A 22,267-nucleotide genomic window follows, 5' to 3' on the forward strand; every position below is an offset into this window, starting at 1 on the left:
TATGGATAATTTAACTTTATATCTACAAAATTAAAAATATTACAAAATAGATAATAAATTAAGTTAATAATATATTAATATGATCATTTATTTTTTAAAAAATTATAAGTATTATATAAAATTAAAAATAAAATTAGATATGAATTAGATAAATATCTATTTATTTTTTAATATATATATATATATATATAAAATATTAGTTGAATAGTTAAATTTTTATTTATATTTGAATAGATTTGGATGGGTATTATAGTCATTCCACGCCTAGAATATATCATGGGCTCGTACGGAATTTTTTTAGCATGACGATACGATGCCCACGACTCCTAATACAGACAAAAACATTCCGCAAGATTAGATCCCGATGACGTCATAATACAGAGCGCCGGTTAATTTAAGCAAAGCTGTTCTTGAGGAACAGAGGAGCCTAGGGTATAACCAGGCTGCTTCGCGTCTGATTTCTATATATCGCGGTTACGGTTGGATCGCGGCCTTTGCCTGCGGAGGGAGGCGAGGGAGGTTATGCCGGAGAGCGAACAGGTATACAGCATCCAATCCTCTCCTCTCTTCTTTCCCTCTTTAGATCCGAAGAGCAAACCCTAGAATTCGCTGCCCGATTTCCCAGGGATCGAACCCATGGTGCTTCTAGGGTTCCGGCTCTGGGGATCCTAGGGCTTGGATTTCGATCCAAGGCGGAGGAGTGCGGCCTCTCCGACGGATCTATCTAGGGTTTGTATTTCCCTTTTTTTCTTTTTTCTTTTTTTTTTTCACGCGGGGGTTGGGGGGGGGGGGGGATGTGGAGGGTGGTTCTTCTTGCCAATGGATCCTTCCTCCAGTCTAGGCTTGTGATTTGTTTTCGTGCTCGAGTCTGTTGGATGATTCTTTATGGGTTTGATGTTTCGATTTGTGGATGCTTGGTTAGTCTTTGTTTGATTATATCGGCCGTTCGAGTCGATGGATTTATTGTCATTGATGGATTGGGTTTTACGAATCAACGTTTTGTGTTTGGCGTTAATTAGAGATGGATCCCATTTTAATGATTTTGACTTTGAACTCAATTTGTTTGGACATTAAGTCAGAAAACAACTTGCTTGTGTTTAAGAGGTGCCTGATCGTGTCGTTGGTGGATAAGTAAGAAGCAATATTCTAAGCAATGAATTTTTTCATGGGAAGAAAAAAATTGAAAGATTTATCTTTTGATGAAAGAAGACGTTGAATTCTTTGTTGATTCTTATAAAACATGAAGCACGGTTTGTAAGCTTAATGAAATTCATATTTATTGACACCTAAAGGACCCAAAAACATGATTCTGAGTGGTAATAATATGTCAAGTACTCTTTTTGTCATGCCCCGGACCCGGATCCGTGATACGGCCGTGCTATTGCCGACTACCGCCCACAATAGCACGAAGCCTCATACAAGGGTAACAGGCAGCCAAAAGTAATCAAACTTTCATGTATTAAAATATTTGCATTACAACCTGCTGGTTGATACAAAATACAGAGCTTCTACATAGTTTATGTACACAAAAGTATATTTGTTTCACTCTCAAAATAAAGAAGCCCTGATACAAAAGAAAAATACGTCTGATGGCGATCACTGGTGAGGATCTGAAAGAAAATATAAATAAACGGGTATGAGCTATACGGCTCAGTAAGTAATCCTGTATAATCTTATCGGATCAACTAAAAGGCTAAACATGTTTAAACAGGGTTTGAGAAGCTGACATGTATTTTATTTTAACAAGTTATCATGACAAAATATTTATGCTGAGTAAACAAATTAGTATTTTATGTCAACAAGAATTTTCATGGAATATACATATGAAAACTGTACCCCCGGCATGCTGTGTTTCATACTCTCGGATGCTACTGCGAAGTCGTTATCGGCCACTGGCGGGGCCAGCTCAGTTTTTTATCAGCCACTGGCGGGGCCGGCTCAGTCATTCTCGGCCACTGGCAAGGCCGGCTTAGTTGTATTCAATCAGTAGCATCTTTAAGTCCATTAATAGTACCTCTTGGATGCTGGGCGAATTCATTAAGGGTCACTGACGGGGCCAGCTCAATTTTTTATCAGCCACTGGCGAGGTCGGTTCAGTCATTCTCGGCCACTGGCAAGGCCGGCTCAGTTGCATTCAACCCATATCATCAAGAGCCCATAGTACCTCTTGCAACAGTACCTTTAACTAGATGCAATTTGCTATATTAACTTGCATGCATGATACTTTAAAATCATCAGCATAAACATGATGCATGCATAGCCATAAATTATGAGATTAGGCATGTTACTTTTCATAGTATGCTACACATGAAGCATGTATATGAACAAATACTTAGCAAATCTTAATAAACATGATGCTTGCATGATTCATATTAAGATTAAAGAACAAGCTACTTGCATACAATAAGATGAGGACAAATAACTTATACTTGTTAATTCATGTAAGAAGACATAAACATAACATGATCCATAATAGGATTAGAACGGGTTACTTACAGAAATTCGTTATCCAATTTCTTAAGTCCGGGTGATAAATCTTTAATCACCTAAATTCGCATCATAGGAATCATGTTATTCTCTATTTATTTATTATAGAATTTAGCCCATCTTACTATGGACTTGCTTGGATCCCATCTAAGGATCTTAGCCTAATTCAATTTACCCAATTTGAAACCTTTGGGGTTCAATTAAAGCCAATTTGGGTCCATATGGTTTAATTGGGCTTTTTTAAAAAAGGGTTGGGCCTGATTTATGATTAAGTCCAGCCTTTTCTAGCCAATTTGGCCTTCTGCCAATTTAACTGAACTTGATCTGGGCCTGATTTAAAATTAATTGGTCCTGCTGAGATTAACATAGCATGAATAGGGTTCGGTCTCGGCTCAATTGAGCTTAATTGGGTTCGGATTTAACCCAATTTGCTTAATTGGGTTCGTTCAGGCTCAGTTAGGTTCAGATCCGACACTATTTGGGCTTAGTTTAATCCATTTCATTCAATTGGGCTCGGTTTAACCTTTTTATTGGGTTTACCAAACCCATTTTAAGTTATTTGGGCCTAACGGGTTTCGGACCCGAACCCGGATCCGACCCGTTAGGCAGACCTGTTTAAGGGTCTTCTCGGCTCTTCTAGAGGCTTCGACCTCTTCGTCTCCCGCGCCTCTCTCTCTCCTCCGATCTCTCCCTCTCTCTCGTTCTCTCCTTCGTCTCCACCGAAGCCCTCGCCGCTCCGGCCGAAATGCCCGGCCTTCTCCTCCTCCGGCCCCTTCCTTTTTCCTCGCCGCCTTCCGGCTTCTCCCTTTCCTCTCGCAGACGACCGGGGGAGGCGGGGCTCCCTCAGTCCACCAGCCGAGGCGGAGCTTCCCCTTGGGGCGATGGCGGACGGAAGGCCGACCCTTCCTCTTCTTCGAAGTGACGCCGGAGAAGAGGAGAGCCGGAAGGTGGAACCGGGGCCGGATCTCCTTCGGGAGGTCCTCACCTGCTCCGACCACGGCGAGGTAAGGCCGCCATCCGAGGATGAAGCCTCAAGGGTTCGCTAAGCTTTGTTTTTTTCTTTTTTTTGATTCTTCTTCAGCTTCCGTTTTCCCTCTTCTCTCTTTTTCTTTCTTTTTTTTTTTAACCACCTCTTCACCGGAGAATAGGTGGGGGCTCGGCTGGGGCTGGCGGCCTTGTGGCCGCATCTGTTGCCGGCTCGGCCAGACCTGGCGGCCTGTGGCCGCCCTTAAGCCCTAGGGTAGCCGCAGCCGGGGCTGCGGTGCCCTGTCAGCCGCAGGCCGAGTCCGGTTGGGCTCGGCTCGGATGAATAATGGGCCTGGGCCTGGGCTCGAGCCGTTCTCAGGCAGGCCCGCGGCCCTTCTCCCGTCTCCCCCGTGCCGGTCTTCTCCCCTGTACCGGTCTTCTTCCCTTTGTTTCACTGTTGAAACAGGGGGGAAGAAGTACTCCACAGAGGAATGCCCACCCTTCTTACTTCATTTAAACCTTATCTATCAGGTGAAACACAGCTTACTGCTTACCTTGCTCCGGTTGGTTGCAGTCGGGTAGTATCACCTTCACGAAATCCCTCCTCCCTCTCCTTGGACTTCAAGGTTCCTTTGGCCTCCAGCTCCAAGGTGTGGCTCTCTGGTGCAGTATTTCAGAGGGTTAGAGGTTAAGAGGGTATAGTAACAGTGGGTTAGCAAGCTTAAGGGTTATATAATGTGGATTAGGATTTGACCCCTTGGAGAGGTGGCATCCTCTCTTTCACCCTTGCTCCGGGAGCCACCAGCTGCCCCCCCTCAGGGCAACTCAGTTCTCCTTTAACCGAGGGTGAAGAGGTGGCGGGCTCCCGTTTTGCATGGTTAAGGCCTTCTCTCCGATAGCCAGCTGGGGTCCTATCCTTTCAGCCCTTAGGCGGGAGATGGCAGCCCTCCATGGGCTGCTCTCCATGAGCCAGTATGGCCCACTAACCACCTAGCCTAAATACTCTCTAACTGGGCCCTAAAGGTATTGGGCCCGGACATTACATCCTTCTCCCCTTAAATAAATTTCGTCATCGAAATTAAACATATCTCAATTCTCGAAAAGCTTGGGGTAACACTGACGCATCTCTTTTTCCAGTTTCCAGGTAGCTTCCCTTTCGGTGTGATTGGTCCATTGGACTTTAACGTAAGGGATGGTGCGCCTTCGAAGGATCTGTTCTTTTCTATCAACGATGCGCGGGAGAACCTCCTCATATGTCAAATCTTCATTTATTTGCAGATGTTCATATGGCACCATATGGCTGGGATCAGGGATGTACCTCCGTAGCAGAGAGACATGAAAGACATTGTGTATGCTTGATAGCTCTGGGGGCAAGGCCAACTTGTAGGCAACCTTGCCTATTCTGGCAAGAACCTTGAATGGACCAATGTAGCCAGGACTTAACTTGCCGTGTCTCCCAAATCGGTTAACACCCTTCGATGGAGAAATTTTTAGGAAGACAAAGTTCCCCTCCAAAAATTTCAAGGCCCTTCTTCCTCTGTCAGCCCATCTTTTCTGTCTGTCTTGGGCAGCCTGAAGCCTTTGCTTAATTAGAAGTACTTTATCTCTGGTGTGCTGGACCAGTTCAGGGCCTAGTAACTTCTGCTCTCCGACATCATCCCAATGTAGAGGAGATCGACATTTTCTTCCATAGAGAGCTTCATATGGGGCCATCTGAATGCTGGAATGGTAACTATTATTGTATGCAAACTCTACCAGAGGTATATGACTATCCCAGTTTTCACCTAGATCCATAGTACATGGCTATATGCTCTTAACATGTCCTCCAAAGTTTGGATTGTCCGCTCTGACTGACCGTCAGTCAGGGGGTGATATGCTGTACTGAGTCTCAATCCGGTACCCATAGCCCTCTGAAAGCTTTCCCAGAATTTGGATACGAATTGGAGGTCGCGATTAGAAATGATGTTCACTAGCACTCCGTGCAGGCGCACAATCTGATCAATATATAATTGAGCCAGTTTGTCCAATGGGGTACCAATCCTGAAAGGTAGGAAGTGAGCCGATTTTGTGAGGCGATAAACAATCACCCACACTGAATCATTCTTCCTTATTGTTCTGGGGAGCTCTGTAACAAAGTCCATAGTAATATGCTCCCATTTCCATTCTGGGATTTTTACTGGTTCTAGTAATCCTGCCGGCCTCTGGTGCTCTGCTTTTACCAGCTGACAGGTCAAGCATCGGGCCACAAACTCAGCTACTTCTCTCTTCATTCCCTTCCACCAGTAATGTTTCCGAAGGTCCATGTACATCTTGGTACTGCCATGGTGGATAGAGAAATGAGACTGTTGGGCCTCTTCCAGGATCTTCTTTTTCAGGTCAGCATCAACCAGAACATACAACCGGTGGCTGAATCTTAGGGTGCCATCTGGGTGGATCTGGCGCAACCCTTTCTCCACTTCGTCCATGAGCTGACATGTGTGCACATCAGACTGCTGAGCGACTTTTATTCTGTTGATCAGCGTTGGTTGTACTCTCAAAGTGGTCAGTAGGCTTCTTGCAGTTTGTGTGACCACCACAACCTGCAATTTGTCAAGATCCTTCCGAATTTGCGGTTGAGTGGTGAGTAGTGCGGCGGAGCCCACTGCCGACTTTCTGCTCAGAGCATCCGCCACCACGTTGGCCTTTTCTGGGTGGTACTTAATGCTCAAATCATAATCCTTCAAGAGCTCTGACCACCTTCTTTGCCTCATATTCTATTCTTTCTGGGTGAATATATATTTTAGGCTCTTGTGGTTAGTGTACACTTCACAGTGTTCGCCATATAAATAGTGTCTCCAAAGTTTCAAGGCGAAAACCATTGCAGCTAGCTCTAGATCATGGGTCGGGTAGTTCTGCTCATATGGTTTCAGCTGTTTTGAGGTATAAGCTACTACCTTGCCATCTTGCATCAGTACACAACCTAGCCCGTTCTTGGAAGCATCACTATAGGTAGCAAATTCTCCAGTTGAGGACGACAAAGTTAAAATCGGAGCAGATACTAACCTTTGTTTAAGCTTCTGAAAGCTTTTCTCACAATTGTCATCCCAGATAAACTTGGCCCGCTTCTTAGTCAAATGGGTCAAGGGAGTGGCTATCATGGAGAATCCTTCTACAAATCGTCGGTAATACCCGGCTAGTCTCAAGGAGCTTCTAATTTCTTTGACATTGGTGGGACGAGGCCAATCCACCACCGCTTCTATCTTCTTGAGGTCCACCGACACTCCATCCTTGGAGATCACATGACCGAGAAATGCCACACTGTCCAACCAGAATTCACATTTGCTCAGCTTGGCATATAGTCTTTTTTCTCGAAGAGTCTATAGTACCACTCTCAAATGATCTTCGTGTTCTTCCCTGCTCCTTGAGTAGATTAGAATGTCGTCGATGAAGACTATCACGAACTGATCCAAATGCTGCCTAAAGACTCTGTTTATTAAGTCCATAAACGCAGCCGGAGCATTGGTCAGTCCAAAAGGCATAACCAGAAATTTATAATGCCCGTACCTGGTTCGAAATGCAGTCTTTGGCACATCATCAGCTTTGATCTTCAATTGATGGTAACCGGACCGCAAATCTATCTTGGAGAAGACTTGGGCACCTTGCAGCTGATCAAACAGGTCATCGATCCGGGGCAGAGGATATTTGTTCTTTATTTTTATCTTGTTCAATTCTCGGTAATCGATGCATAGTCGCATACTTCCATCTTTCTTTTTCACAAACAAGACAGGAGCTCCCTATGGCGACGCACTGGGCTGAATGAACTTTTTGTCCAGGAATTCTTGTAATTGTATCTTCAATTCCCTTAGCTCAGCATGAGCCATCCGATAAGGAGCCTTGGAGAATGGTTCCACTCCTGGTGCGAGATCGATAGTGAATTCGATCTCTCGGTCAGGGGGTAATCCCGATAATTCATCCGAAAAACATCCGGGTATTCCCTGACCACTGGAATATTTTTCAGTTTGATCTCTTCTCGGGTATCCGTTGCACAGGCCAGATAAGCCGCACACCCCTTTCTTAGCGCCTTTCCGGTTTTTAAAATGGAAATAAAATGCTGTGTAGGATTACCTCGAAGGGGTGTGTCGCCCTGAAAGAAGAATTCTTGTTCTCCAGGTATCCGGAATACCACTCTTTTATGGTAACAATCAATATGGGCATGGTACTGAGACATCCAGTCCATACCCAAAATGATGTCGAAGTCTTGCATGTCAAGCTGCAGAAGATTTGTCTCTAATTCTTTTTCCTCTATCTGAATTATGCAGTCTTTGTATTTAGTGTCAACAACTACTTTTTTCTGAAGGGGTGTAGCAACATGCCATGGTTCTTCTAATTTCTTGGATATGCAGTGTAATTGTTTGGAAAAGCTAACTGATATGAAAGAATGCGTAGAACCAGAATCAAATAGAATAAGGGCATGAACCGAGTTGACTGGTAGAGTACCTGTCACCACTTGATCGCTAGCACTGGCATCCTGACGAGTCAGTGCAAAAACTCGAGAGTTACTCCTCGGTCTCTGGTCCTCTGGTGCAGAACGTCTGGGCTCATCCCTCTTCCGGCTCGGGCAGTCGTGCGCGATATGTCCTGTCTGTCCGCAAGTAAAACAAGCCCCGGTCTTCTTCAAGCAGGTCCCACTGGTGTTTGCCGCAGCTGGGGCAACCTCTGTTCTGTCTTCTTAGGCGCAGGCCCCTTGCTGCCTTCGGGCCCACTACTCTGCCCTCCTGACGATCTGGTCCTCTTCAGATTATTCCTCTCTCTGTCGGACCTTATCAGGTCAACCTCAACCTTTAAGGCTCGGTCCAACACATCTCGGTAGCTAGTGAATAGGTGGAAGGATATTCGGGACCGAATCTCGTATCTCAGTCCCTGCTCAAACCGGTTTATCTTGTTTCTCTCCTTCTCCATAAACTGGGGACAAAATCGTCCCAGCTCATTAAATTTGTTGGCATACTCCAGAACGGACATATGATCGGACTGGTCAACGTCAAAAATTCGTTTTGCTTCATCTGGCTGACTGAGTCCGGAAAATACTGGGTGTGGAATAACCTCTTAAAGTCCCTCTAGGTTATTCCATTGACGGCATAAGCCATCTCCATGGCCGTCCACCAATACTCGGCATTTCCTTTCAGCATAGGGATTGCCAGTCTGACCATCACCTCATCGGAAAAATGGAGAGCTCGAAACATTTTCTCCATCTCTCGGATCCACGCTTCTGCTGCTATGGGGTCGGGTCCACCATCAAAGATTGGTGGGTTCAGTCGGCGGAATCTCTCGTAGTAGGAATCTGCCGGTTGCATAGCAGCCATCTGCATCTGCTGCTGCTGTTGTAGTAGTTGCGCTATCAACTGGTATACCCCGGCGAGGTCTGCTTGACCTACTACAGAACGTGGAGAATCTTGGGAGACTGACTGATAGCTAGGCTCTAGGGAGGGTGGTCTCCTATCATCGTCCATGTCTTCTTAATGGTTACCTAGCAGTCAAAATTTAAAGTAAGATTACAATAAACTAACATATTATGACAATCTCTATAAGCTACAATATTCTTAACTACCCATTGCCCCAGATATTTTATGGTTATTTTCTTGTTTAACCTAGGGCTCTGATACCACACTTTTAGCCTCAATCACTTTTAGATATTTATATAAAATTTATATATGTGCCCAGTTCCACTACCTAAGTCTTCTGACTTTAGCTATCTTCGTTCTTGAGACCTAGATTCAACAAGAGACCAATAGAAAGAGTGAATTAATGAATGAAGTGTATATAACTATTCCTACTTAAGTGATTTAGAGCTTCTTCTCAAAAAAAAAAAAACTTTGAGTCATCTAGAACATCATGTTCCCTCAGTTTAATGCGGGTGTAATGAACTGATTAACCTCATTGACTGCATGGATTTGAACTGTCATACATTGTCTCCCATTATAAATAAGTTGTACAAAATTTCTCGGGCTTCAATCTTACAAGCTCCTTAACAACTATAATATGGTAACTGTGAAAAATCATCCCATGTTTGTGTACCTATCAGGATCCTAGGAATGTTTTTGGTTGGATAATTTTATGGAAAATCAATGTTAGAGGGTATTGTTGCGATTATATGCATAGAAAGCAGGATAACCTTTATATGTTGGAGGGCTTTGATTTTGGTTAAGAGATAGAAAATCTGTTGATATAATATAGGCATGTATGACAAATGTCTATGGAGGCTTCAGTAAACTGAGTTTAGTTTGTGTTGAAGGTTGTAAGAAATGGAAGGGATGATCTAAGCTAACATGGATGTAAGTTTTGAAAAAGGATATAAAGTTGGAATGACATCATAGGTGGTCCTAAATAGGAACACTTGGACACTTGGTGAATGGGTTCCACAAAGCCGATCTAAATAGTTGGAAAAGGCTGGATAGTTATTGTTATGGTTGTCGTTATTGATGAGGGAGATGACCTAAAATAACATGGACTGAAGTTGTGAGGGAAAATTAAAAATACTGGATTGACATTGTGAGTAGCCCATGATTAGGAGTGACCAAGGAATGCATCAAGCTGAGCTGTTAATTGGCAGATGGTATGGTTTACTTTGAAGCCCCTAGTTTCTGACTGTTGATAACTTAGCTAGATGAATGCTCAATTTACAATCCTTATATTTTTGAATATTATCAACTTTTTGTGTTATATCCTTGTAGATGCTTGCATTGGTTTTTTATGCTCTACTCACAAAATTGTGCAGGCATGTTCCATTTTGGAAGTACCCAGCCATCAAGGGTTACACAGATTTTTTCATATAAGTATTTGCTGATTGAGCTAGTGAACTGGCCATCAGAATTTTGATTACTTGCTTGTGCTGTAGGCATTTCGTATGATTTTGTAAGTTCTTAGATTGATTGCAATAGCATGGTGATAATTGTGGTTAGAGCCAGTGTTTAGCAATTATGGAGATCTTATTTTGCAAAATCTTGACTAATGTTGATAAATAAAAGTAATTGGGTGAGTTATTTACGAGTTCGCAGAGACTGCTAACAGTTATACATGTTCAATTAGTCCACCAACATTAGTTGGTTCACATGGCGATTATGTTGCTTCTGTAATTTCTATTCCTTCTCTTTTCTTTATTTATTTTCACTCTGTTTGATAGGCTGCGCTCCAGTGTGTTATTGCAGGCTTAATATATTTACTAGAGATATGGAACGTGCACATTGTTGGTCAAGTTGCTATCAGTGCAAAGTCTCGTTATTCCAAGAATTTCTTGGCTGGCGGTTTCTTGCTTTTGGAGACTTTCTGATCATCTCTTTTGTTAACTATACTTAGTGGCCAGCTGCTTTTCTATGTCCAACAAGAGCAGCCTGATGCAACTTTTTTCTGAAGTTGGTGTTGGGTCTATGTCACACTTCTACAAGTAAGCCAATTTCTTATGTTCTGTTTAAGTAAGTATTTTGATGGTGATGCACTCTGACTTTTTGTTCTCCTATGGCAGCGCATTCCCAACACAGCTTCTGCTTGGTGTAAATCTGAGGTCTCAGGTGCATGATATTGAAGAAGTAATCTCTGGGGTATGACTTAGGTTATGTACTAATGACAAGTCGACAACATTGATAAAATTGTATGAGGTATTTTTCTCTTTTTTCTTTCAGGAATTTAACTTTTTGGCCTTCTTTTCTCCAGGGTTAAATCTTCGAGCTTCAGCCACTGTCATCTCATTTTTCCTCCTTTTGGTCCTATAGCTAGTAGGCATTTTGTTTGCTCCAATTCCATTCAGATCCAGATGCATGTTTGGTGTGTTATTTGATATCAATTTCTTCAACTATGGCATGCACTTGACTAGTTAACAAGATTTTTAAAAAAGTGTAAACAAGTTATATGGAGAGTGCGAAGCTTCCTCGAAACTTGTTCCGTTAGGCTGTTCGAGGCTATTGGGAGTAATTTTCTCCAGCTAGGTTGAGCTGCAATATCTTGACTGCTGCTTTTTGTGAAGTGGAACGTGGTCCTGGAGCTTTATTTCACATGTTAATGGAAACAGAGGCTTTGAACATGACAATCAGAAAGACATCCTGGTGACATGTATTGCAAGTTAAAATTGATGGTGGATTTTTCTTGAAGTTTGTCCAAGTTTTATACAAACACAGACATTTCCTCGATCAAGTATAAACTCTTGTGAGATTTAATAGTTTTTCTTATAAATAGCTGTTGGTTCACTTGAATAAGAACCAAAGGGGGTATACTTGGCTTCAGCTGCTGAATATGATGGAACGGTGGGTATTTGTATTTTCCAAGTGCTTGCAGCTGCTTGAAAGCATGCACTATCATTATTTGAAAATGTTACCACCTGTTGCAGGTACAAGTTAATTAAGGAAGTCGGTGATGGAACATTTGGGAGTGTTTGGCGAGCTATAAATAAACAGACCGGGGAAGTTGTATGTTCTTATGGTGCATTTCACACTTTACTGCTAGGAAAATATAGTATCTTTTGTTAACATTATGAAATTCTATGCGATTACCATAGGTTGCAATTAAGAAAATGAAGAGGAAATATTATTCTTGGGAGGAGTGCATGAATCTTCGGGAGGTGAAGGTACTCTGGCTTGGAGATGTTTCTTAACTTTGTACTTTTCCCCTTTCTATTTTCTTTCTGACAAGTTTTTTTTCTTCTCCGGAAGTCCCTTCGGCGGATGAACCATCCTAACATTGTGAAGCTAAAGGAAGTCATAAGAGAAAATGATATTCTATACTTCGTGTTTGAATATATGGTATGACAGATTCTATGAAAAGGTTGCTCCAATGCAGGAACAACGACATTGAGAACTCATAGTTTTTGTAACATTTTCAGGAATGCAATCTCTACCAGCTTATGAAAGATAGGGGAGAGGTTTTTTCGGAGGCTGAAATTCGGAATTGGTGCTTTCAAATATTTCAAGCCCTTGCTTATATGCACCAGCGTGGCTATTTTCACCGTGACCTTAAGCCTGGTATTACTCTAGTTGTGAGGAAATGTTTTGTTTAATAACCATTTTCTCTTTGTTTTCATGTTACCATTCTGATAGGGTCTAGGTCCCTATTTGAGTAAGGCTTGCATTTGACATTTGTTGTTTGGTTGTGTTTTTAGCTGTTTATTTTCTTTTTGAATGCCACACTTAACTATACGCACTGGTCAATTATCATGGAGATCAAAAGTAGTGGGAAATTCATCCAACAACTATTGGCCCAAATCCAGAGCCTTTGGATTAAATCTGCTTGGTTCCTGTCTAGATTTTATAGTTTGTAGGTCCGTCTGGCCTGAGCTTTTTTTTTTTTTAAATAAAAATTGATTTCTTAAATAACTACTGGGTATGTTATGTTCAAATTTCTGTTTCTGACTGGACTTGGACAATTTGATCATGAAACAGTCATTGATGCTATTTGTTGACCAATTACCTTATTAGGATGCCAGACACTAAGGTTTTTAATATGGCAACTTCATACGGTTTTTCCATTGAAATGATATGGTATCCGTCCCGACGATACCTACCAAAACTAACATATTCCAGAAAATTGACAAACTATTGGTACTGACCGATATAGTTGGTATGGTACCATCAATATGTACCGGTATGGACTGATACCCGGCCGATATAGCTGGTACATACTGGTCTAGCTGTTTCGACATCTTGGCACTTGTACCAGGGCTGGCTTCATGCTAGAACAGGTATGATAGCAATCGTACCTTCCCATTTTGATGGTTCTGAAATGATGGTGGACACCAAATTCTAGTTGGATTAGATAAAGGCCAATGGATGGAATGAATTAAAGCAGTACTTGATCAAGTTTGTGAATAGCTTTCAAAATATTCTGACATTTAATTGTAAGCCTTTATTTTGTCTTTGCCTTTTCTTTTGGGTGATTACACCTATCTTCTAAGAAGATCTAGGAGATGCAAGCTTTCGCTCCATTAGTTTGAGTATGTTTTTTTTCTTTCAGTTTTTTAGTTGTAGGATAGGCTAAGAGATGAGGGCATCTGTAGAGGTTCAGCTTTTGTGTGATGATGGATTGTGTGGTGCTTTTGATCATATTACCTACATTGCTATACCTCTATCTTTCCAAAAGAAATAAAAGCATCCCTGAGGAAATTGAAGGACTTTTCTCGTGCATGTTGTGAAAACAATTTTTGATTGATGTTATTTTTTTAATTATCTGATTGCTTTATTGGAAACTTGAATCAGCGAGTTGGCTTTCTGCATTAGGAATTTAAACTCTTAAGTATTCATGAAAGGTCTTGGGTGAAGCTGTTATTGCAGAAGTTCTGTTACTTATCATTGAGAAGCCTGCAGGTAGTCTTTTCTAGTCGCTTTATATTTAGGACAAAAGAGTTGTAGTTTTAAGGATGGGCATTGGGCAAGGGATTGTAAAACTGATTGAACTTTGCTGGGCATGTGCTAAAAGTTTTATCTGTCAAGGTGTCCAAAGATTTCTGCATCGACTTTACAATCTTTACTGAAGCCATCTTTTAATAGCTTCTATGTGTAATTCTTGTTTGAGATATACTGTCATGTTTCAGCAACATAACTGTCAAGGAATGTTGTTTGACTTGAATCTTGGCTGAAAGCAAAGGGCAAGCTAGGAGGGAAGGGATGAGCATGTCTTGGGCAAAGATTTCCTCCCTTGAGTGTCGTGGTAGGGATGAAGTTGGCGTAAATTTTCCTGGGTCCAGTTCTTTTCCCCACACATCTTTCTTTCCACCCAATACAGTATGTTAGTTAAAGCTAGAGTCCCATCCAGTGTTACAAGTTCTCTTGCAATATCTGCTAGGCTGCATAACATAGCCCACTTATATTAGTATAGTATATTGACTATATTCTGAATTTAAAAGTTGCAGGCTATTATTAAACTCATTGTTTCGGTTTGTATGAATTCTAAAGTAGTTAATTTAGAATATATTTCTGATAGTCAACTATTAAACTTACCTTTTCAGGTAACTATTACAGATTTTTGGTAGTTATGTTTCCATGTTATCCGTAAACAACTCATTGAAATTTATGCAGAAAACTTGTTAGTAACAAAGGACATCATAAAAATAGCTGATTTTGGCCTTGCTCGGGAAGTATGTTCACAGCCACCATATACAGAATATGTCTCTACTCGCTGGTAATTTATTTTTATATTTCATACATTTATGCTGGGGTGATCACACTCATCATGACCATCCTATATTACTTGATGTTTAAGGTATCGAGCACCTGAAGTATTGCTCCAGTCATCAGTATATGATTCTGCAGTTGGTGAGTGGTTAAAGATATAAAATTATAATGATTAAAGGAGTATACCAATCAACATTGATGTTGTTACTTTCAATGCTACCTGTAGATATTTGGGCAATGGGTGCTATTATGGCTGAGCTGTTTACACTTCGTCCTCTTTTCCCTGGCTTAAGGTACTCATTGTTTGATGTTATCTTTGCCTGTGATTTTCCAGATTTCTGAAATGTTTCTTCTGCCTTTTTTTTTGAAAAAACTGTTTGTCAATTTTTATAGGAATTATCTGTATTATGAAAAGTGATTTTGGCCCCAAAAGTTGCAACTCAAGGGTTTGGTGTGTCTTGAATATATCTTTGTTTTTTCTAATTCCAGCTTGGAATCTTTCTCATCAAAAATATGCTTATGAATTATCAGTAAGTATGATGAGCCCAGAACATATCCCCCGCCCCCCAAAACCAAAAATAAAAAAAGGGAAAAAAGAAAACACACACACACACCCACACAACAAAGAGAAGGGAGACACAAAAATCCACCAGTAAAAGGTAGGAAAATGACATTGGGTGGGAAAACCTACTGAAGATGCTGCTTTCTGATGTTGCATTAAACATATGAAAATGCAAAAACTTTTGATTTTGTAATCAGGTTATCTGATGTATTCTCTTTTTTCCCCCTTTTTTCCTAAAAAAAATCTCTGTTATATATTTTTTCTCCTTTCTCATTATATGTTTTGCCTTTATTTTTGTGGATACTCTGTAATAGTGTTTTGATTTGTTTATTCATCATACAGTGAACCCGATGAAATATATAGAATTTGCAAGGTTATTGGTAGCCCGAGTGAAAATACTTGGGCTGAAGGATTGCAACTTGCAGGCACCATCAAGTATCAGTTTCCACAGGTTATATCCCAAGGCTCGTATTAAAGTTCTACTTAAATTTGGGTTCTGTGCCTTATACCTGTCTTATTATGATAGCACATAGGACTGATGCTGTTTAGGTCCTCACAAAGTAAACTAACTATCCACTTCGGACCTGCCTAGATTCCACCTAGGACCTGCCTGCCATGCACAGTGAACTTTGAGTTTACGAAATGGCTGCCTATCATGTTTCTGGCATTGCCTTCTAATATGCAATGCTGTTTCCATTTGCATCCTAGTTTCAGAAGGCCCCAAGTGGAACTTATCTTTTGCTTTGTAGAGGACCTAAACTGCAACCAAATAGGAGATCCATTATTTGCTCTTTGTATTCTAGTTCATGCTCAATATCTTATGGTGTGTTGCATGTTTCACTGGGGACAGAACTTTCTTCCAAACTTGTGCATGCAAATCTTATATGCAATCGCAGTTAAGCCTTTCAGATTATCCTTGTGAAACCATCTTGTCTTTTTCCATCATCACACCTAAGGAAAAGTGGTGTATGAGCATGAAAAATGCAGTAACAGTAAAAGACAACATGGACTGTATGCTGCAGCAATGTGGCTGCAGGATTTCCATTCTCATCTCTTTTTGTTGCCCTTTTTGGAGCTTCAATCTTATTATTGCAAGTTAATTTTGTACATTCCACTTCCCAATGTCGACAACATGTGCAGAATTTAATTAGAAACATAGTTCTCATGCACAGACCGAGTCTTGACCCGACCAAGGGGACTGGATCACTGGTTTGGCCATTGGGTTGAACAAGCAGGCTGATGTCATATAAAAATATTTAAATAGTTAAAAAATAAAATTATCAGTTATTGATAATTAAATGTTAGATAGTGGTGCAATTTATGAGGGTAAGCTTTGGCGCAACGGTAAGATTGATCCACTATAGTCTAGAGGTTATAGTTCAAAACACAAAAACAACCTCTCCAAATAGGAGGTATGGTTGCATACATTTGATCCTTTCCAAAATCTGCAATGGTAGGAGCCTTTGGACCGCCTTTTTTATATTTATGCTATTTGTAAGTGAATAAATAATGAATTTTACATAATTTTCATTTAAAATGCCAGGATTATTGTGGATTAGATTATCTTAAAACATTCTTTAATTCATTATAGAAATGACCAAAAATAGAGCATATTAGATAATCATAAGTCCAGATCAAACCCATTCTTGATTAGTTTTACCCCTTCTTTTCTGAATTCTTCAACACAAACGAATATACCCATCCTTATTGAAGTCTTCCAGATTGTTAATTAACATGCTCAATATCAGCTCAATATTCTCCATGATTTTTTCCTAGATAGCTCCCTTCATTTGGATCAATAGTTCTGTGAATATGTTTTGCATGCCCTTTTGACATTAATACATCTATATTACATGTATCTATATTACACACTCACACACATATAAATCTAAAATATACATGCATATGTATATTATATAGAGTTGTACCTTCTTTCAAATTGGATAATAGGGGTCCGACAGCAGGGACCCGAACCATTGGATGTGATCTACTATCGTTAAATTACTTATTCACCAAAAATCATATGACCTGGAGACCTATGCCTTATGCATCAAGTAGTCAAATTTTTCATGTTATTTATAGATCTCATCCAATAGCTTGGATCCTTGATGTAAGACCTTCATCATTGAATTCAAAAAATATCTAACTCTTATAGAAGTTAGACTAAATGTAACTTGAACCTGACCCTATCTATCTATCTATCTATCTATCTATCCATCCATCCATCCATCGATGCATATATGCATGTATGCATGTATGTATGTATGTATATTAGACAAAACTCAAGCATCCATTGACTTGCTGATCTCTATATCTGTTGTCTAATTAATTTTTTTGTTGGGTTAAGCAATTAAAAAGCATTCATTGCTATTGGCTTTACATTTTGCTAATTTATAAATCATACAAATTTAGCTCGGTGTGCAATTATTTTCTTTTCCTTTATGCAGTTTTCCGGTGTCGATCTTTCAGTGCTTATTCCATCAGCTAGCAAGGAAGCAATTGACCTTATCTCGGTAAGCCCTGCTTTTGAGAAGGATGCCTTCTAATCAGATGTGTGATATGAGAATAATTCTGGCTTGTTGGTATTTTAATTGACTGCGAGGAGTATCCTGATATACTTGTATGGATGCAGTCACTTTGTTCCTGGGATCCCCGCAAAAGGCCTAAAGCTGCAGAGGCCCTTCAACATTCTTTCTTCCAGGTAACGTTTGTAATCTTTTCTGCCATTATGATGCATAAACTGAGTCAAAAAATGATGCAGGCACACATGGCCTTTTGTTTTGTTATATGATGCTTATCAATATTGCATCCCCTTGATCTGGCAGTCCTGTGTTTACGTCGCACCATCTCTTCGTCCAAAAGTGGCAGCAAAACCGAATACACCTCCATCTGGTTTGTTGGCGCTCTTATACTTCAAATTTTTCTATTTGGATACTTTTTATGAGGCATCAGTCATGTTTATTACTTTTTATATCCTTAGTTGGGGTGAGAGGAGCTTCCGAGCAGAAGGGTGCTAGAAGATATTCAACAGGAACTCTATCCACAACAAAAGCTGCTAATAATGTCTTATCAGTGAAGTCAAATGCTTCTCTGAGGACAGGTAAATATTCTGAAAGCTTTGGCTTATACCTGAGATATTGTCAGACTGCATATAGTTGACGCAAACTAGTTGCTGCAGGTGCACAAAGAAAGCTGGAGATGGCTCATCAGGTAAGTTGCTCGATGTCTTGTTGACTTGATGTGATTTATTGGTGTTTGCATTCTAAGCTTTTCCGTTCACAGGCGCCTGAGAAAACTGAAAAATCCATGAAGAACAGCTTCAAACAATCTCCATATAGGCCACCAGCAAGAAACAACCCAGGCAAGTGCGAGGCTTTAGCCGGCGACTCTTTTCAGCAACTTATCATTTTATTGGAGGATATTCTCAGGAAATCATGGCATAGCTCATGCAGTTTTACATTTTCAGCAACTTGTCATCATTTTACTCCTATTTTTCATTTTGGATAAACTCCAGCTTTGCCATATTCTAAGGGGCTGTGAGTAGGATCATTCTCCTGTTTATTCTAACGGGCTTATTTGCCATATTCTGAGCAGGAGCCTTTGGAAGAAGCTCTCGCAGGATGGCCGACATACCCGAAAAGACTTCCAATCGAGCTGCGACCTCTGCTAAGGTTTCAAATGTGGCCGAGAAGCTGGGGAAGATGTCACTGAACTCTGGTCCGCAGCATGCCGGGAAGCAACCGCCCCCTTGGATGAAGGCAGGGGGTTGGCACAGCCAGACTGACCTCCTCGCTCGGTCGCATGAACTGCCTCCTAGAAGATTTACTCGCAAGGTTGTGGGATGAAAGTTAGGGGGTTGTTCCTAGCAGCATGGGTCTATCTCTAATGGTCGCTGCGTGCTGCCTGGTATTTTCCGAGTGCTGGTTTGGACCATCGAACTGCCGTGTCTATAAAGCGTTTGCCGTACTGTTTAACATTTCTACTATGATTTCGGCATTTGAATCGCCATTGGGGGTGTTCTGAATACCTCTGCTCGCACCAACTCTGGTTGGATTTCAATAATTTATGCTGCACCCTTTGCTCTTAACTGATCTAGCCTAACCAATTATGTTGCAGAGGACTCTTGTTATGCATCTTGTTACAGTTTGGATTTATCATTTTTAAATTTTCTGTCTGATAATTTAGCTCGCGAACAAGATGATCTATATTTTGCAAAATCAACAGCCAGTCAAATTTACGAATAATTAGCACTATCGATTATAGCTCGACGACTGCTCATCTGCGAATCATACAATTATAACTTTGCAAATTTGTATTTTCTCCTCTATAAATACCTGGCATAAGGATCCTCTAAGTATGACAAGAAAATCTAAATGTCATACTTTCATATTTTAATCTTTTTTCTCTTTTTTTTTTTGTTTTTTGAATTCTATCCGACTTAAGCATAAGAGGGTTCTAGTTTAGATATATTTCAGCAGCCTCTTGACCATTTTTCTATGTTTGCATATCAGGTCCAATGTCGTACAATACTCTTCTAGCCCAATTGAGTAGAGCAACTTCGTTTGTCAGCTTGTCTATCCGTCAAGTTAGGTTTTAAGCGATAATAGATTGGCGCTAAAGAAAGCATCCTTTTCTTTTTTGAAAATTTAAGATGGATAAAACCTCGAAGAAACAACACCATTCCACCGACCAACCCCAATAGGAGTCTAATGACTGCTGACTTAGCCCTCAATGGTCTTCGATTCCGTAATCGGCTCCTGAGATGGCAATGACCGAGCAATTTAATTTGCTTGTACAACAAGTGCAAACTCCAACGAAGTAGTTTGAGGTATGCAACACTCGAACTAACAACCTACCATCGCACCACTAGACCGCTAGGGCGGCCTGACACAACACTGCCCATCTCCTCGAGAACTCCAACCGACATTGTGAATACGATCATCTGGTGCTCATTTCGAAATGGGCTCCAGCCTAAGAGTTTCGAAATCCCCCAAGCCAGAAAGACTCTTCAGGAGAGAAAGCCGACCTCGATCGAAGGATCAAGATAAATAACAAACTCGAAGCCTTGGGAGAAGGAAAGCCGATTAGTGAGAAGATCTAGAGATTACAATCAACCTGTCGTTCTCCAAGGCTACTATAGAGGAATCATTGCTGAGGAGATTCAAAATGCCCCAATTTGAGGCGTAAGATGGCACCTCAGGCCCGATGGACCATCTTGAGAGCTTTAAGGCCCTCATGATGTTACAAGGAAAAATAAATGCATTTTTTATGCCGAGCTTTTCCAACCACTTTGAGGAAACCAGCTCACCTATGGTATTTTGATCTCCGACCAAGAATTGTTCATTCCTTTGATCAGCTCAATCTTTAGTTTGTCGCTCACTTTGTGGCAGAAGAAGGGTACCACTAGAATGTTCGCGATGAAGAAGAGGCAAGATGAGTCGCTTAGAAGCTATGCCAATCGCTTCAATAAGGAGATGCTGGGGATCTATAGCCTTGATCAGAAAACCGCTGTGTTGGCAGAGTGCAGTGGTTTAGAATCTTTCCATTTCTACTTCTTCTCGAAGAAGAGAACTCTCAAAAATTTGGCCAAATTTCTATCCCAAGCCGAGAAATGCATCAAGGCTGAGGAGGCCATGGTGGCATGGAGGGAGTTAACTAAAAGCAAAAATGGCAGAAATAGGGCCAAGAAGAAGAGAAGGATCGAGAAGGAGTCCTAGATGTGAGGGGGAGAGCCATCGAGCCCATCATTGAGATTTCAAAGGTATGCTCCTCTCGACATGCCCAAGGTTCAGATCCTGATGGAGATAGAACATCGTGATTATTGCCGGAATTTCAGAAAATATTGTCGGTTTCACAAAGACCACAATCATGATACCCAAGAATGTGTTAAGTTGAAGGACGAGATTGAGGTTCTCATCCGTCGAGGACATCTTAGTCGGTATATAGAAAACCGACGATGAGAAGGAGAGCGGTGGAACATGCGCTCATCCAAGAAGTTGGAACACCACCAACCCACCATAGGGGTCATAAATACTATTTCAGGTGGACCTGTAGCTCTAGCAGACAGGTCAAGCTCGTCGACCTAAATATGCCTGAGCTGCCCTAGCAGGAGTGTTGCCCAAGGTGACAACCCAAGAGGGGGGGTGAATTGGGTTTTCTAAAAATTATGTTCCCTAATTTTTACTTTGAATAGAATGCAGCGGAATAATAAGATGTTATTTACTTAAGCTCTAGGCAATTACAAGTAAAGCAGTGGAAGATTAAGCTAGAGCAATTATACTATGGCTTTAGGGTGCAATTGATCTAACATTAACTTATAGTTGTATGATCAATTTTAATCTATGTGTATGGTAAGAATGGAGTGGAAGCTAAGCAAATCACTTATAACTCTATAGAAACAAATCTAGAGATATTACACAATCAAGCATGAATGGAAGGCATGAAATACAAGAGATAAAGCATCACAAACACAAAGATGTATAGTGGTTCGGTGCACCCCAGCACCTACATCCACTCCCCAAGACCTCTTGGGAATTTCACTATAATCCCTTAGATTACAGTCGGTTGTTTTACAAGCTCACAACCCAACTTGTTGTTTTGCGAGATCACAACGAACTCGGTCGGTTTTCACAGGCTCACCGACTAGAACCAACCGATTGTTTTCACGGGCTCACAATCCAACCCAGTTGGTTTTCCCAAAGGCTCACCAACCACAACCTTACAATGATTGTTTTCCGGGTTCACAATCAACCCGGTTGGTTTTCCCCAAAGGCTCACCAACCACAACCTTACAACGTTGGTTTTTCCCTTTGGCTCACCAACAAACCTTAACCCCTTGATTCAATCCCTTGATTGAATCAAGTTACAAGATATTAGAACAAGAGTTTAAATCAAATACAAGCTTCTCAAATAAGCAAATATAGCAAATGTAAATAAGTAAAGAAAAGAGAAGAAGCCCTCAAACTAATTTGTAGATGGAGGAACTCGGCTTCTTCTTCACTTGCCCCCTCTTCTAATTTTGCACGAAGTAGAGGATCTCCGAGGCAGCACACGGATGGAGAAGAAGCTTTGGGATTCACTTGGATGCTCTTCTTCTCTCTATTTTACTTTGAATGGCCCTTTT

At 41.0% G+C, this 22,267-nt stretch overlaps 1 protein-coding gene across 5 annotated transcripts; it reads left to right on the forward strand.

Annotated features, from left to right (window-relative positions):
• Positions 1–411: 411 nt before the first annotated feature.
• LOC103716659 (cyclin-dependent kinase F-4-like) lies at positions 412–19,324 on the forward strand. Of its 5 annotated transcripts, none has more exons than XM_008804752.3 (19): positions 412–540; positions 10,635–10,870; positions 10,949–11,024; positions 11,137–11,723; positions 11,807–11,885; positions 11,975–12,043; positions 12,129–12,218; positions 12,299–12,437; positions 14,487–14,589; positions 14,671–14,723; positions 14,809–14,875; positions 15,487–15,595; positions 17,592–17,657; positions 17,777–17,845; positions 17,970–18,036; positions 18,125–18,244; positions 18,314–18,354; positions 18,427–18,505; positions 18,739–19,324. In XM_008804752.3, exons 4-19 carry the CDS (start codon positions 11,713–11,715, stop codon positions 18,987–18,989), a joined length of 1,413 nt encoding a protein of 470 aa, XP_008802974.1. In that variant the 5' UTR covers positions 412–540; positions 10,635–10,870; positions 10,949–11,024; positions 11,137–11,712; the 3' UTR covers positions 18,990–19,324. The 5 variants fall into 5 exon arrangements, with proteins under 5 accessions (XP_008802974.1, XP_017700575.1, XP_008802973.1 ...); XM_017845086.3 differs by having other exon boundaries at positions 416–540; positions 10,622–10,870; positions 10,949–11,035; XM_008804751.3 differs by having other exon boundaries at positions 416–540; positions 10,622–10,870.
• The last annotated feature ends 2,943 nt before the right edge of the window (positions 19,325–22,267 follow it).

Source organism: Phoenix dactylifera, unplaced genomic scaffold, assembly GCF_009389715.1.
Source record: "Phoenix dactylifera cultivar Barhee BC4 unplaced genomic scaffold, palm_55x_up_171113_PBpolish2nd_filt_p 000437F, whole genome shotgun sequence".
Classification (NCBI taxonomy): Eukaryota; Viridiplantae; Streptophyta; class Magnoliopsida; order Arecales; family Arecaceae; genus Phoenix; species Phoenix dactylifera.